At 37.0% G+C, this 14,368-nt stretch overlaps 1 protein-coding gene across 1 annotated transcript; it reads right to left on the bottom strand.

Annotated features, from left to right (window-relative positions):
* Nucleotides 1-1,671: 1,671 nt before the first annotated feature.
* Nucleotides 1,672-12,238, bottom strand: LOC140138123 (uncharacterized). Its single transcript, XM_072160044.1, has 7 exons — nt 12,093-12,238; nt 11,630-11,917; nt 9,028-9,087; nt 5,280-5,420; nt 3,566-3,718; nt 2,174-2,238; nt 1,672-1,737 (listed from the first exon to the last, which is right to left on the bottom strand). Exons 2-6 carry the CDS (start codon nt 11,747-11,749, stop codon nt 2,206-2,208), a joined length of 507 nt encoding a protein of 168 aa, XP_072016145.1. The 5' UTR covers nt 11,750-11,917; nt 12,093-12,238; the 3' UTR covers nt 1,672-1,737; nt 2,174-2,205.
* Between the last annotated feature and the right edge of the window lie 2,130 nt (nt 12,239-14,368).

Raw genomic sequence — 14,368 nt, 5'->3', positions numbered from 1 at the left:
CATTAATTTGAAGCGTTTTGCCATTCACGATCAATTCATTGAGAGCATTTTAGGTTTTGAGCCTAAATTTGGCTATTCCAGTTAAAATCCACATGTGACCAGCTCCAACAAAACCCGGAACAAGTCGCTAGGCATGTTTTTGAGTTTTAGGCCTTTAAAGATGACATCCCCATAAAAAAATTTAGAATTCTTAATTTCATGGTATTTGACCTTGGGACTGAGTGGACTTTCAAATCCTTAAAAGTACCTATTAAAAAGGGGTTTATTTAATCGATAATTGACAGTTGAACTATGATAATCGCTATTCAATCCTGTGTAACGCAGGAAACTATAAATTAGCCAATCTCTCAGAATAGCAGTTCGGCAAAGTATCAAGGTATTATTTACAAAATTATCCATATCTTGAACAGTATTGATGCTATGTATCTAATTTTGGTATCATTTTGAAGCTTACATTTGAATAAAATCATGAAATGTCAAAAATGCGACTTGTTCTTGGTTTTGTCAGAATGGGTCACATATACCCTTGTATGGGAACAAACAAAAGTTACTTTCTTCGGTTCGATTATCAACTACGTACCCCTCGGGTGCAATTCGCAATCGAATCACGTGGGATGCTTATGCAGTCGCTTTGTGCTGTATTGTTTTGTATGGTATAGTAATGTTTTTGCTATAATTTTTTATTGTAATAATTTTGCTGCAACCAAGTAGGGATTAAAATGATTTCAACAATTATACAGTTCCCTTGGTTATGCCAAAGTTGATGATGATAATTATAATAACCAGATGTTCAATAGTGCCTCCTTTGGCCTGGTTGGATCAGATCGTTTCAGAGCAGGGCTAGATCAGCTTTTATTATTTTAATTATTATAGGCTTATTGTAATTTTCTATGCATCAAAATGCGTCAATAAACCGCGGCATTGTTGAAGAGCTTTGTTTCAAAACCCCTTACGTCCACTTTTGGCGAAATTGAGTTATTGGCATAATATTATAGTGTGGGTAAAAATACACATTTTGGTGGTTGTTTGACCTTCATACTACCTTCCCTTCCAGAGTTATCGCATATTTCCCGTTTGGGAAATCTTAGGGAATTTCCGGAAATCTGAACTTAAAATGAATATAGAATTGTTTTGTTTTAATTTTTTGATGTATAATGGTAGCCTGGAATGTTCTTCACCTATTAAAACCAAAAGGAACTGTTTTTGGGTCACTGTGTTTGAAAAAAATCATTTTAATTAACAAAAGGTGTAGCTTCGGAAATACCCAAAAAATGCCATTTTCCCGAATTTAATTAAAAATTCATAATTAAAAAAGTAAATGAGATATTGCAATTTTTCTTTTTGATTTTCAAAGCATTAGTCAAGTTACATAATGTAGTGCAAACAAATGGGCTCAAATTTGATTGCAAAGGTGGTTTCTAGAAAAGGGGTAAATTTATTTTGTTGCAAAACCCCTTACATCCACAAAAGGTGCGATATGAAAAAAATAATAAAATAAATAGGAAGGCTTGAAAATTGTCCCAAACCTATTCTTTTAGTTTCTATTCATCAACACTTTATCCAACCCCAAATTGAATCAAATCGAACAAGTAATACTTGCACAATTAAAAAAAGCTGTTTTTTCTCAAAAAGTCAAAAGTGGATGTAAGGGGTTTTGCAACAAAGCTCTTCATATGTTGGTTTGGTCGTTACATCCTTACAGGGTCCTAGGCAATCCTGGCTAAAATCGTTTAGATTCTGGAATCAAATAGAGATATTTTTGCAATCAAAATGGGATATTGCAGATAAATTCCACACCCCACTCATATGAAAATCCTCATACAAGACACGGCCAGAATTTGTACCCGATGAAGATTTAACTGCTTTACCAACATGACCAAAGTCTAAAAAATCTGAAAAAATCCGAAGACTTTTGGAAAACATATTATCAAAAAATATTCAGCCAAAATTAAATAAATTTGGCCCTAAACCGGCTGGTTTTACATGATTTTAGCAAGTTAAAAAATTCTCCAAAACGAAAATTCTGCGTCGGTCGAGCCTGTAAAACAGGGTTTTCGTTTTCGTCGCCTTATAGACCTTAATAACGCACATCAACACAAACCCCAAACCCCCTCCACACCCCCATACCCCCACACCCACAAACCCCACCTCACGACACCCCACATGATTATACCTGGATATATGCAAAAAGTGGTGGTCCGCTTCTTAGGGTTTGGCTGTGGACTGGTGTACCGGAACCTGAAGTTAAATTTTAATACAGAAAACGAATTATTATTTAAACTTAAGCCATATAGTGTATTATTTCGGGCAAATTGTCATTAGTCTTACTCATTGCCAAAATTCATTACATAAAATTTGAAACAACTTTACTGAGCATTTTAAGCCGAAATAATGAGATACAACAAAAGAAAATTATTTAACCGCTTTAACTGAGGAGGAATTGGCGAATAAATCCGCCCGTAGTCAATATTATGTGTGTTTCTGTACTACTAAAAACAATAATTCATGCTGGTAGCCAATAACCAATATATCTGATTAGCTGTGGCGGGGTATGAACTTTTGCCGCCAGTAAAAACTCCAAATTACGAAAATTTCCACTTCTTGCGGCAAATTTGGGCAAAAGTGGTTGATTTTGACCCCGTGAAATTTACTATGTCACTCCATGCCTGGCCGAAAAAATGTCCTGGCGACGTCATTGCTGATTAGTGTAGATTTATCGATTTATCGATTTATCACTTTGGAGGACATTAACCACGTTCAAACTTCAATCCGACAAATATGGCAGCACAATTGTGACCCCTCGGCACAACTGAGCCCTGAAGTCGCCAATCATCATTTTTGAGATATTCAACCAAAATATTCTGCTTGAAATTAGCTTTAAAATGATGTATATTATGTCTATAGTACTTGACATTTAAGTAGTGAAAAATCAATAAAACAGTCAATAAATCCTTTGTTTCCTATTGTTTATTGTTACGTTCGATGGAGCATATCTCAATAGTGGCACTGGCGACATCCGGGCTCAGTTGTGCCGAGGGGTCACAATTTAATGTTGCTTCCGGGTCAGTTCAGGTGTAGAACCAACGTTGTGAGGTGAGTGGTCAAAGCTTTCGTGACTTCAAATTTCAAATAGCCTCATACTTGTACACGTCACGCATTACTGACAATAAACTTGATGATCCTAATTTTGACATTACTATTAAAAAAATTCATTCTCATGTCAAATTAGTAGACTTCTTGAAAAACAAATTACAGATACCTGATGGAATGTAGCAATTTCCGTCTTGAGCCCAACTCGTATAAGGGGCGTTTTGCACTCTCAATGAACAGGCAAAGTTCGCCAAACTAACGGCGGTTATTGTCAACCCAGTTAATCAAGATGTTCATGGGTTGAGTAGGAATTATTCATAACCGATCGATAGCTTGCCATAATTTATAGCTCTCAAATAGGGGAATTTCTCAGGTTTGCGTTGCGAATAAAACAACCGTGAATTTAGTTTACTTTCCTGCACTTTAAACATGTTAAATAAATAAATAGCCGGTAGGCCAAACTGATAATACTCACCACTACCATCGGGGTTTGGGAGGAATAACTTTGGCTGTTTTCAGACTGCCCACAACAAACACCATGACAACAAAAGGCTGCAGAAACTATGGCAATAACCATCTCAACAAAGCCAATGAGAGCGGCTAGACTATGGCAAACCTGGAGGCCAATCTAACAGATACAAAACAAAACGGTTGTCTGTAAATATCCCGCGCCTATATCATGCATATCCTTCGGTTGAGAAGGATATCGATGTGCGGTGCGAAATACGCAAGTGTTTATAGTATTTATAGTGAGCAAGTATCCGGATAATTTCTGACCGGATAGAAATTATACCGCAATGTACCGCACATCTGCTCCCACTATAAACACGCTGTGAGTCTCACTATGATAAAGAGCAAGCGTAACGGTACATATACAAGGATTATCGTATACGGTATAGACGAATCCAATGTCACGCATTCCTACACCTCAATGGCAACCAAAGCTGGGTCCCCGTCGGCTCCATATCACCCGTGTTACACATATAGACAAAAGAATGACAGTTTACAACACAAAAGAATCTAATATCGATTTTTAAGCGGCTTTAATCCAGTCACAACACCAGTTTGGTGCTGCGGGGACCCAATAATGGCCGACCAAATCCTGACCATGACTTGGCTCGTTGGATTTGTCTATACTCGTAAACACGCTAATAGTGAGACACAGTTACCGCACAAATGCCGAGGTCCGACACAGAGAATGTGAAAATATTGTGGCGCGAGCTATAAACAGCCCGTTCGACAGTGTGTATCATGGTCGATCATGGCTATAAAAACAGGGAAAATCTGTTCCAACTGACCAGCGGGGAACCAAAGGATGAATCCAAAAGGATACAACAGTGTCACACTAGCAATGGATAAAATTAAAAACAGGGAAAATATTACACAACATCCAATGGGGGAGTAACACAAAACATAATAAACAAAGTTAAAATCCCGACGTTTCGAAAAGACAAAACTTTTCTTTTTCAAGGGATAAAATAAGAGACCTGCTCTCAATACAGACCTGCTCTCAATATATAGCGGAGACCAGCTTATTGAGAGCAGGTCTCTTATTTTATCCCTTGAAAAAGAAAAGTTTTGTCTTTTCGAAACGTCGGGTTTTTAACTTTGCTTATATGTTTTGCGTTATTCCCCCATTGGATGTTGCGTCATATTTTCCCTGTTTTTAATTATAAACACGTTGAATAAACAGCAAGAGTTTCGGTATACATATGCCTACAAGGACTATCGTATACGGTGTACTCAAACCTCGGTATATTTACTATAAACAGTACACGCTGAGAGATTACAGATTTCAGTTAGCGCCAGAAAGACTTAATTGAAAGAATACTAAAAAATATCTTAAAGTCTACTAGTTTTAATCATAATTGACATTTGTTATAATGAATAGAATACAACTTCTGGTTTTAGGACCAAACAGTGAGTTAAATCAGAGTGAGTTGTGAGTTGTAAATAGATTTAGTTCGCTTTCTGGCTCTTAACCCTCGATTTTATCTAGAATTTGGTTCGTCTCAAGTTCGGTAGTGACGTATGTGCGTATTTCACTGGCCGCAGTAAAGTTAACCGCGTAAAGCGTACATGTACAATGTCGGTTTGTCGTCACGCTTGCGACGCAACCGGGAAAGGCATTGACGTCACTACCGAACTTGAAGGGAACCAATGTACATCTACATCACGTATCTCCTTACGATAGGAGAACAGCTAACATCATATGGAGGTTGATCTTGTTCACGACAATAATACGAGAAGAGCGCAGCAAAAATCTCACAAATGACTTGACCTCCTGCAACCGTTGATGCAATTATAGACATCGTCATGTAGGCAATTACCTTACAGAAATGAAAAACGAAGGCAATAATTGTCAAATTAATTTGTACCTGTATTGATTTACACAAATAAACAACATTTTGTATGAACACCAATCAGGTTTCAGAAGCAAGTTTTCAACAGATTCTTGTCTCATTCATTTGATGGACCATATCAAAACTCAATCTTCCCGTGGTTTATATACAGGCATGATCATGATTGATCTCCAAAAAGCTTTTGACACGGTCAACCATCAAATCTTATGTGAGAAATTAAATGCAATGGGAGTCGAATCTGTTGACTGGTTTCATTCATATCTTTCAAATAGGCAGCAAATAGTTCAAATTAACAATGCTGATTCTCAATCTCTTAATATTTCATGTGGTGTGCCCCAGGGTAGCATACTGGGACCACTCTTATTTTTATGTTACATTAATGATATAATCATAAGTATAGACCCAGACTGTAAATTGATGTTGTATGCAGACGACAGTACAATCCTATTTTCTCATACAGATCCTAGTGTCTCTCTCTCTCTCTGTGTCAGGTGGCGCTGTGTAGCGCTGCTGTGGTCTTCACAAGAGTACGCCATCTCACTCGATCTGATGCCAAGTGCGTTGCACCTTGCATTCCCTGGTTAGAAACCAGCTTCACGTCATTAGTCCAAGATGTTGGTGGACGTCCTCTTCCTCGTTTGCCTTCCATAGCCCCTTGCAAAATCTGTTTTTCTACACCTCCATGTTTCCTGACAATATGGCCAAAGTACTTCAGCTTTCTCTCCATTATGCCGCTTCTGATGGTTAGACTAGTACCAATCTTGTCGAGGATCCAGGAATTTGTTCTCCTGTCTTTCCATGTCACTCGTAGAAGCCTCCTGTAACACCACATCTCAAAAGCATCTACTCTTTTCCTATCATTCTTGGTCATAGCCTAGTGTCATATCACAAAAATTAGGCCAAGTTCTTGAGTCTTGCAGCAATTGGCTGGTAGACAACAAATTGTCTTTACATCTCGGCAAGACTGAAAGTATTATCTTCGGATCCAAAAGGAAAAGACAAGAAGTCTGTGAAATATCTGGGTATTAACATTGACCAATCTGTGTCTGGGGAAGCAATTGTGACGTGTCATGTCAAAAGGAGACACTTTTGGGCAGGTAATCAATTTTGAGGTTTTTACATATCTTAAATATAGAGATATTTTGCTCCACAACGCCGTTTTCCCTAATGAAATCGGACATTCCTAAGCGAAGATATTGATTTCGTAAGTTATGGTATTATAAAATTGGAAATTGAAATATCGGCCTTTAAAAATATTATTGACAAGGTTGAGAGTAGGAATTACCTTGACAAATGTCTCAAAAATACAAGATGCCAGTTATATTCCGGTCTGAAACTATCAGACAATATTTTAAACATTAATAACATCACAAATTCACAACAAACCCAAATTGTGAAAAATCACACCCGGGCAGATTTTTAGCTATTTCTCCATTTACGATCCTGCCCAAAAGTGTCTCCTTTTGACATGACACGTCACAATTGCAAACAATATTATTCAAAAGGCAAATTCCAGGATGAAATTTATGTATCGCAATGGCAGCTGTCTCAACCAAAACTGTAGCAAAATTCTGTGTTCGGCTTTAATTCAATGCCACTTTGATTATTCATCTTCTTCATGGTATTCCGGACTCAGTCAACGGCTTAAAAACAAACTTCAAATCACTCAAAATAAAACGGTGCGCTATATTTTAAATCTAGAACCCCGGTCACATATTGGTCAAACCGAACTCAACAGTCTGAAATTTTTTAATGTAGAGTGTTGAGTAAAATTTTTAAAATTATGTCATGTGCACAAAATTTATTATGGGTCAAGTGCCCCCTACCTGTGCCAGTTTTCACTAAAACCTCAGATATTCACAACTATAATACTAGAAGGCGGCTTTTTAATTTCCATGTGCCTAAAATCAAAAGTTCAGCTGGCACTACTTTTTATTACAGTGCAATACGGGATTGGAACATGCTTCCAAATGACATCAAAAATATCCCGAATCTTAATCATTTCAAGAGTGCAATAAGGAAACTTTTCAGTAATGGCTAATTTCCAGTGGGGTCTGTTGTCCATTGTGTGCTTTCTTTCTTCTTTTGTTTATACTCTTGCCTTTTTTGCCAAAATCTTTCTTTCAAGGACCCCATTGGAAATAAGCCTGAAACATTGGCTTTATGGGTTATCCCGGTTCCTAGTGTATTTTTATCTTCACATTGTATATCTTTTAATTTCTTATTTTGTCAAGTGTTATATGTAATGTATTTTAATCTGTGCAATATAATATATTTATGTATTTTGTCAGGGGGGCCGGCCAAGATTGGCTGAATTTTGACGTCGTCATTGGTTTTACACGTAAACACAAAAATGTCTCAAATTATTCCAAAACTGTACGTATGTTATTAAGCACTATTTTATCAGTCTAAATCCGTTGAGGTTCGACAGTGAACCTCATTGTAAGTACTGTTTTTTGAATGTTTTGTATGAATAACGCACGGTATGTTTATGATATATACCTAAAATTTTCCCCCATTGCGTATCACGGTTAGCGTGGTGTAATGGTAAAGTTGTCGCCTGCGATGCAGAGGGTCCCGAGATCGAGTCCCGCTCACTCCCGGCTATAATTTTTTTTTCTTCACATTCAAATATTTATTTTTATGTGAAAATTTATACATTCACTGAGAAATATATTTTGTGCATTTTTTTTCTGTAACGGGGCCAATAGAGCTAAAAACACAACTCGGCACGGGCGTCCAATGTCCAGGCAGTGTTGCCGTCATATTGTCTGTTTTGTTTACGATATTGGCTGTTGCCACCGTGAATAATGTAGTCCACCGTCGTCTGGTATTTTGTATTATGGAACCAAATAAAATCAATCAATCAATCAAAACATAACTTATGAATAGGGGCCTAATTAACACCACTTATTGATAAGACGCTTAGTATTTGGGCTACAGCGGCCTATGCACGATCAATTTGATTGATCAATATGAAAGACCCTAGATACAAGAGTGGATACAAAATCTGCCATTGTGTACTGTAAACACGAAAATCAATAGTGATTTTATTGTCCAACCGTCAATAAAATCAAACTAAATTAGATCTCTTCAATAATATTGAAAAGAAATATTATTTTGTATCCAATCCTGTATCTAGGGTCCCCAATATTGATCAATCAAATTGATCGTGTATGGGCCGCATTACACAAAAAGAGTATAAGAACAGTTACCCAACCTATATGGAGGATAACATAGCTAAAATTTCGAACGTATGGACTTAAGTTCTGAAACTCGATTCCAGGTTTCAGATACTGGTCGGAGTGGACGCCCAGTCTCTTGGACGCTCTCATATGGGTAACTGCCAATGTTCTCAAACCGGGTTGAATGATCGAAGGATCCCATGTGCATGGTCAAAGTTACTTGGTTTCTTATTCAAGATACCATGTATCAAATGACTCGGGCTCCAAGTCAATTTGTGACCTGTCGGTTTCTCTTTGTGCACAGCCTTAGCTTTACGGATTATTTAACATGGGGATATCTTTATAAATTTTATAGAAAAAGGAAAGCAGCAATGAAAAAGCCAACTCACCGAGCATTTGGTCTGTTTGCGGGCGACTTGAAGTCCAATGATTCCAGTTACCAAATAGAACTGCAAAGTAATATCAGGAAATAAAGTATGGCATAATAATTAGCCTTTTCGAAGCATGGCGTACACAATAGGAGGGCAGTATTCAATACGGATAAAACCCGCCAAATACAAAAGCATTTAATCATTTCGTGCAGCGCCATCCTATTGTGTCCGCCATACCTCTAAAAGGCTAATGGTTAACATTATAGCAGAGGCGGAAGCGGTCAAGCGTAGACGTCGTTCCCAATCTGTAGTAGATACATCTGTAGTAGACTACACTTCTGCGAAGTAATTATCCTGTATAAACCTTTTGAGTGCATCAGATATAATAAAGCAATGAACAATTAACTGCTACATTAACTGATATTTTAGTTTGAAAATTGGGGAAACAAATATCTTAAATTGAAACGCTGTCAGTTCAGTGACTTGTTAGGGAAATCAATCACTACGTAAGTTAACTATCACTCGGTGAATGCGGGCACTTGGTTAACTAATGTATACCAATGGTATTGATATAATCGATTGCCTTTACAAGTATTATGACGAAAAGCAGAATTGAATCCATTAGAAAAAACCTATTACAATACACGCTTCCATGTATGCAGTGAAGACGAAAAAATACACTATAATATCAACGAGAATTTATTATAGGCTTACAGTTCTGTAATTTGAACTTTCAAATCCGTATACTTGAAATTACTACTTCTAATATAATTGAATACTTCCCAACGCCTTATTAGGGCCAGTTATACCATAAGCATGGTCATGGTGATATTGCGCCAAGATTTGTGTGTCTTTATGTAAACTCAACCCATAAAGTATCGAAACGATTATAGATGGTCAGATATATCGGGAACTGAAATATATAGCAAAAACTTATTTAATGGGGATATATAAAGCGCAGGTTTCTCCTGCGCATTTTGACACCTCTTTTGTTGCTCTACGATATTATTTGGTTGAGTTATGAGCGCTTGAGTGGCTTCAAGTCGGATTTTGAAAGTTGCACTAAGCTCCTATTCAAGCAAAGTGCGTTGTTCTGTGTCCATTTTTTAAAATATTTGCTGCTTAGCATTACTAATTGATTACTAATTGAATGACGAATTAAATGACTAGTTATTTACCAAAAATCTGATTTTCGATAAATAATTAGTCATTCAATTAGTCATTCAATTAGTAATCAATTAGTAATGCACGTAAATGACTAATTAAATCACGATAAATCGCGAAGTCGTAAATTCGTCATTAGTCATGCAATTTCTTATTCATTACAAATTGAATATTATAAGTCATGAAAATACAGGGTGTCCCAAAACAAAGAGGCCCCTCATTGCGCCCTCTTTTTCTCCTATTTTAGAAAAGTTGATCAAGTATTTGTTGGTATGTAAAGAAGCCTTTACCCGTTAGCCTTAATAAACCGAAACAATTATTTCAATCGGCTCATAACCTTTGAAGATATGCCCTTTTAAAGAAATGTATCCGTTTTTCACTCTGTCCACGGAGGAGGTTTGGCTACTTCAAAGTTCGTATACCATGCATGAATATAAAACATTCCTCGATGATAACTTTATAAAATAACAACTTTATTTTAGAGAATGGGCTTATGGGTTATGGATTTTGTGTCATTAATTTGGGCGAAATTGATGTGGGATGGGACTTCTTTTGCTATACTTGCAATTACTTAGGTTTTTCTCGGTTATTTTATGCCGTTTTGTTTTATTATGTTTCTTACTTTCTTACTTTATTGTTTCTTGCTTTCTTTTTATTGACAACACCGGTCATTTTCTTTTTGGAATAAAAGGTAGCCCTGAAAAGGGCTGTTTAGTTTGTCTTTGGTTCTTTTAAAGTGAGTTTACTGTGCTGCTCTGCCCTCTACCTGGTTGCCTTCTTGGCGAATACGGGTTTCAACCCTAGTCCTCATTGCATCAATTGCGTTGCGTATCATCCTTGTGCGCCGGATACTTGCGAATATAGCAGTAATACGTTTGCAAAGATCTTGGATTTTGCCACAAATGAAGAAATCAAGTGGTGTGAGGTCTGGTGATCTAGCAGGCCACTCCACAGCATGACCCATCCCAACCACTCTGTTTCCTATCCGTGGACAGAGTGAAAACGGGTACTTGTCTTTAAAAGGGCATATCTTCAGAAGTTGTGAGCCGATTGAAATAATTGTTTTGGTTTATTAAAGCTAATAATTAAAGGTTTCTTTACATACCAAAATAAATTTGATCAACTTTTCATAAATAGGCGAAAAAGAGGGCGCAATGAGGGACCTCTTTTTTGGGGGACACCCTGTATGTTGAAATGATGCAAATAAATGTGAAATGATATTACTGTTCTTTTAGCATTATAAATACATAATTTCAGCATTATTTTCCTGGAATAAAAAATTATATCTTGTATGACTAATTTTAGTTAGTCGAAAATTAGTCGAATTAGACCTTTTTTTACTAGGGTGCGCCATTTAGAAATCACAAAACTAAAATGTGAATTGCATTTGCATCAAATCAATGTAAAATGAAAATAACATTGTCCTCAGTACATAGTGCTTCTTTAATTTACTTACACAAAGGCCAGCCCAGAAAGGTATTTTGGAAAAGACCAAGTAATCACGATACATATAATCATAGGAGCTTTCGAAAACCATGTTGGATGCCAAATACATAACCGCCATAGCCAGCACCATCGACGAACAGCCACAGAATATTTGGAAAGATCCTGTCACTAGTCCGGCTGTTGCTCGGTAACGTTGGTTTTCTAGGGCGATCCATTATTCTGGCCTGAAACTGGCTGGAGGACAGCGGATGTTTGATCACCTGCATGGAAAAGTTGGTAGCTAGCCATAGCAATCACCCTTCAACGCAAAAAATTATAAAAATTATTTTTATTGTGATATTACGTGTGAATTCGATCGAATAATAAACAACAACAAACAGATCAAATCATTGCAATGAATTATCATGATTATTGCACAAAACGGACGTTACCAATATCAATAATTACATATGCCAATATATACCAATGCTTACCTGATCAGATCGGTCTAAACTGCAGTTTAAAATGTATTGTTAAAGTTTAAAAAATTGATGGCAAATTGAGGTGCACTTGAACGAATTGCGTTTACCAGTGTGTACAAGGAACTTGGATAAATGTACGGTGCATTAACGTATACATGAACAAGAAGGAAGTGAAATTGTACATGTATCAATTTGGGTTTCTAGACAGTTTTGTAATACTATTTTACATACTTCTCCGATTTACCCCCAACGTTTGATTTGGTAATAATCAAATGTTGAAAATTCAAATAATAATAATGAAAATCTTTAACATTATTATACAGACATCAAATACGTGAATATTATTTTTTAGAAATAATATTGGAATTTGAATTATTCCAATTAATCGAATCAATCTAAACATATATATTTTTTTACAGTTGAATAATTCCTTCTTGTAGTATACATTATCATAACAATATAAGGCTCAATCACAAAGTGTAAAAGTCAAGGTGAACTTAAAGCAATGTGACGCATTTATTTTATTTCTTTACTTTTATTTTATTTCTTTACTTATGTATTTGTTTATACTGAGTGCCGAAATTGGGGAATGTAGCCTCATTTCTAAATTGTACACCCCTACCATCCCCCATCCCCACCCCACATACATCAAATATATGTGACCTATTAATTTTCTATATTCTGTTTTCTGCTCAGGCATTTACGCAGAGTTGTAGACTCGAGTCAAGTGACTTGGACTCGACTCACTATTTTTGCAACTTGTGAATTGACTTGCATCTTTTGTAAAATGACTTGGCTTACTTGTGACTTGGACTTGCACAAAATGACTTGTTACCACATCTGTTACAAGAGTCATATAAAGCGATACAAATTAGCAGCAGCAACCCGTCTTTCGCGATTCGTAAATTATGATAATAGAGATGATTTTTGTAGCGGTTTGTATATAAAGCAATTTTTCTTAACGATTGGTTTCTATAAGACAGGAAATGTTAAAAGGTAGATGGGAAAATCTTCACAAATCGCTCAATTTTTACACTAAATAGTGGGGTTGACAACCATGGGTCTAGTGACACTGGCATTCAACAAAATAAATCTTTCTGGTTAGAAATCAGCTTCTTCTTTTTAGCGTGTCCAAGCGCAGGGTCAAATGCGCCCGAGCCAATAGCTGACGCAGTGACGAGCAGAATCGTTGAATTCAGCTAGGTCCTCATGTGTGCAGTGTTGCCCCATCTGTGAAGAGACCAACAGGTGTTCCATAGTCTGTGGAACCGTTCCACACTCACAGGTAGTGTTTTGTCCTTCTGGTAGGTAGCCCCATTTCTGCAAAGCGACCTTGCATCTTCCGACCCCTGATCTTAATCTGTTGAGACACCGCCACTCAGGCCATGTTGAATCAGCACCAGGTGGCTCCAATAGGCCCCCTTGTTTGAAGTCGAATATATTATTTAAAAAGCACACCCATAACGCATAAAGCCATCAAGCTGGTTCATAACTGGCATAAAACAAGCCCGCGTGTGGTCACCCAAACTATTTAGTCTGGTTATAGAAATGATAGACTTTGACGAAGATGCGAGAAATGACCCTACCATGGTGGATTACAAGCTACACAGAGATGTGGAAATAACATAGCTGTTTTTGAAGACTTACAAGTTACTTAGGAGTATCATTAGTAGTCACGTGCTCAATCCAATGCTAATACTATGACACTCCAACTCCACCGTTCGTCCACTGACCGCATCGCGCTTCGCGCTCACCTCCGCTTCAGAGGGAACTGAACCAGTTGTACGGTGATGCCGGCCAGACAAAACTGAAACCATTAGGGTATTTACTAGAAAGCATGGTCGGAAAATGTGGTTAAAGAAAACTGAGATAATAACAATTGGCCAGTTATGCACATCCATGCAGTCCGTCTGTCATAGGGTGGTGAATATGTGAGCGTGACCAGGGGCCCCGTGGGTGGGGAAGCAGTACAAATGACCATAGAGGAACATGTCACAAAGATTGGTCGCATTTTCGGCCATCTGGTATACCAATATGACCAACTCATTTTTGTGGTTACTTGTGGATGGGTTATTTTTTTAACTTTCTGAAACAATAGTCTATAATCTATAAATAATAATCTATAAATTCAAATTCAACTTTAACGACATTGTCTTAATTTTATTTAAAATAAAACAACGACCCTTAACCTGGTCTCTCAACAAACAGTTGCATGTCTAAATATTTTATTTTCATCAGCTGCGTACTTAATATGCTCTTTAATATCATGTTTATAAATTTTTCGCATT

This window comes from Amphiura filiformis, chromosome 17, assembly GCF_039555335.1.
Source record: "Amphiura filiformis chromosome 17, Afil_fr2py, whole genome shotgun sequence".
In the NCBI taxonomy this organism is placed as follows: Eukaryota; Metazoa; Echinodermata; class Ophiuroidea; order Amphilepidida; family Amphiuridae; genus Amphiura; species Amphiura filiformis.
This window is presented reverse-complemented; position numbering and strand designations above follow the sequence as displayed.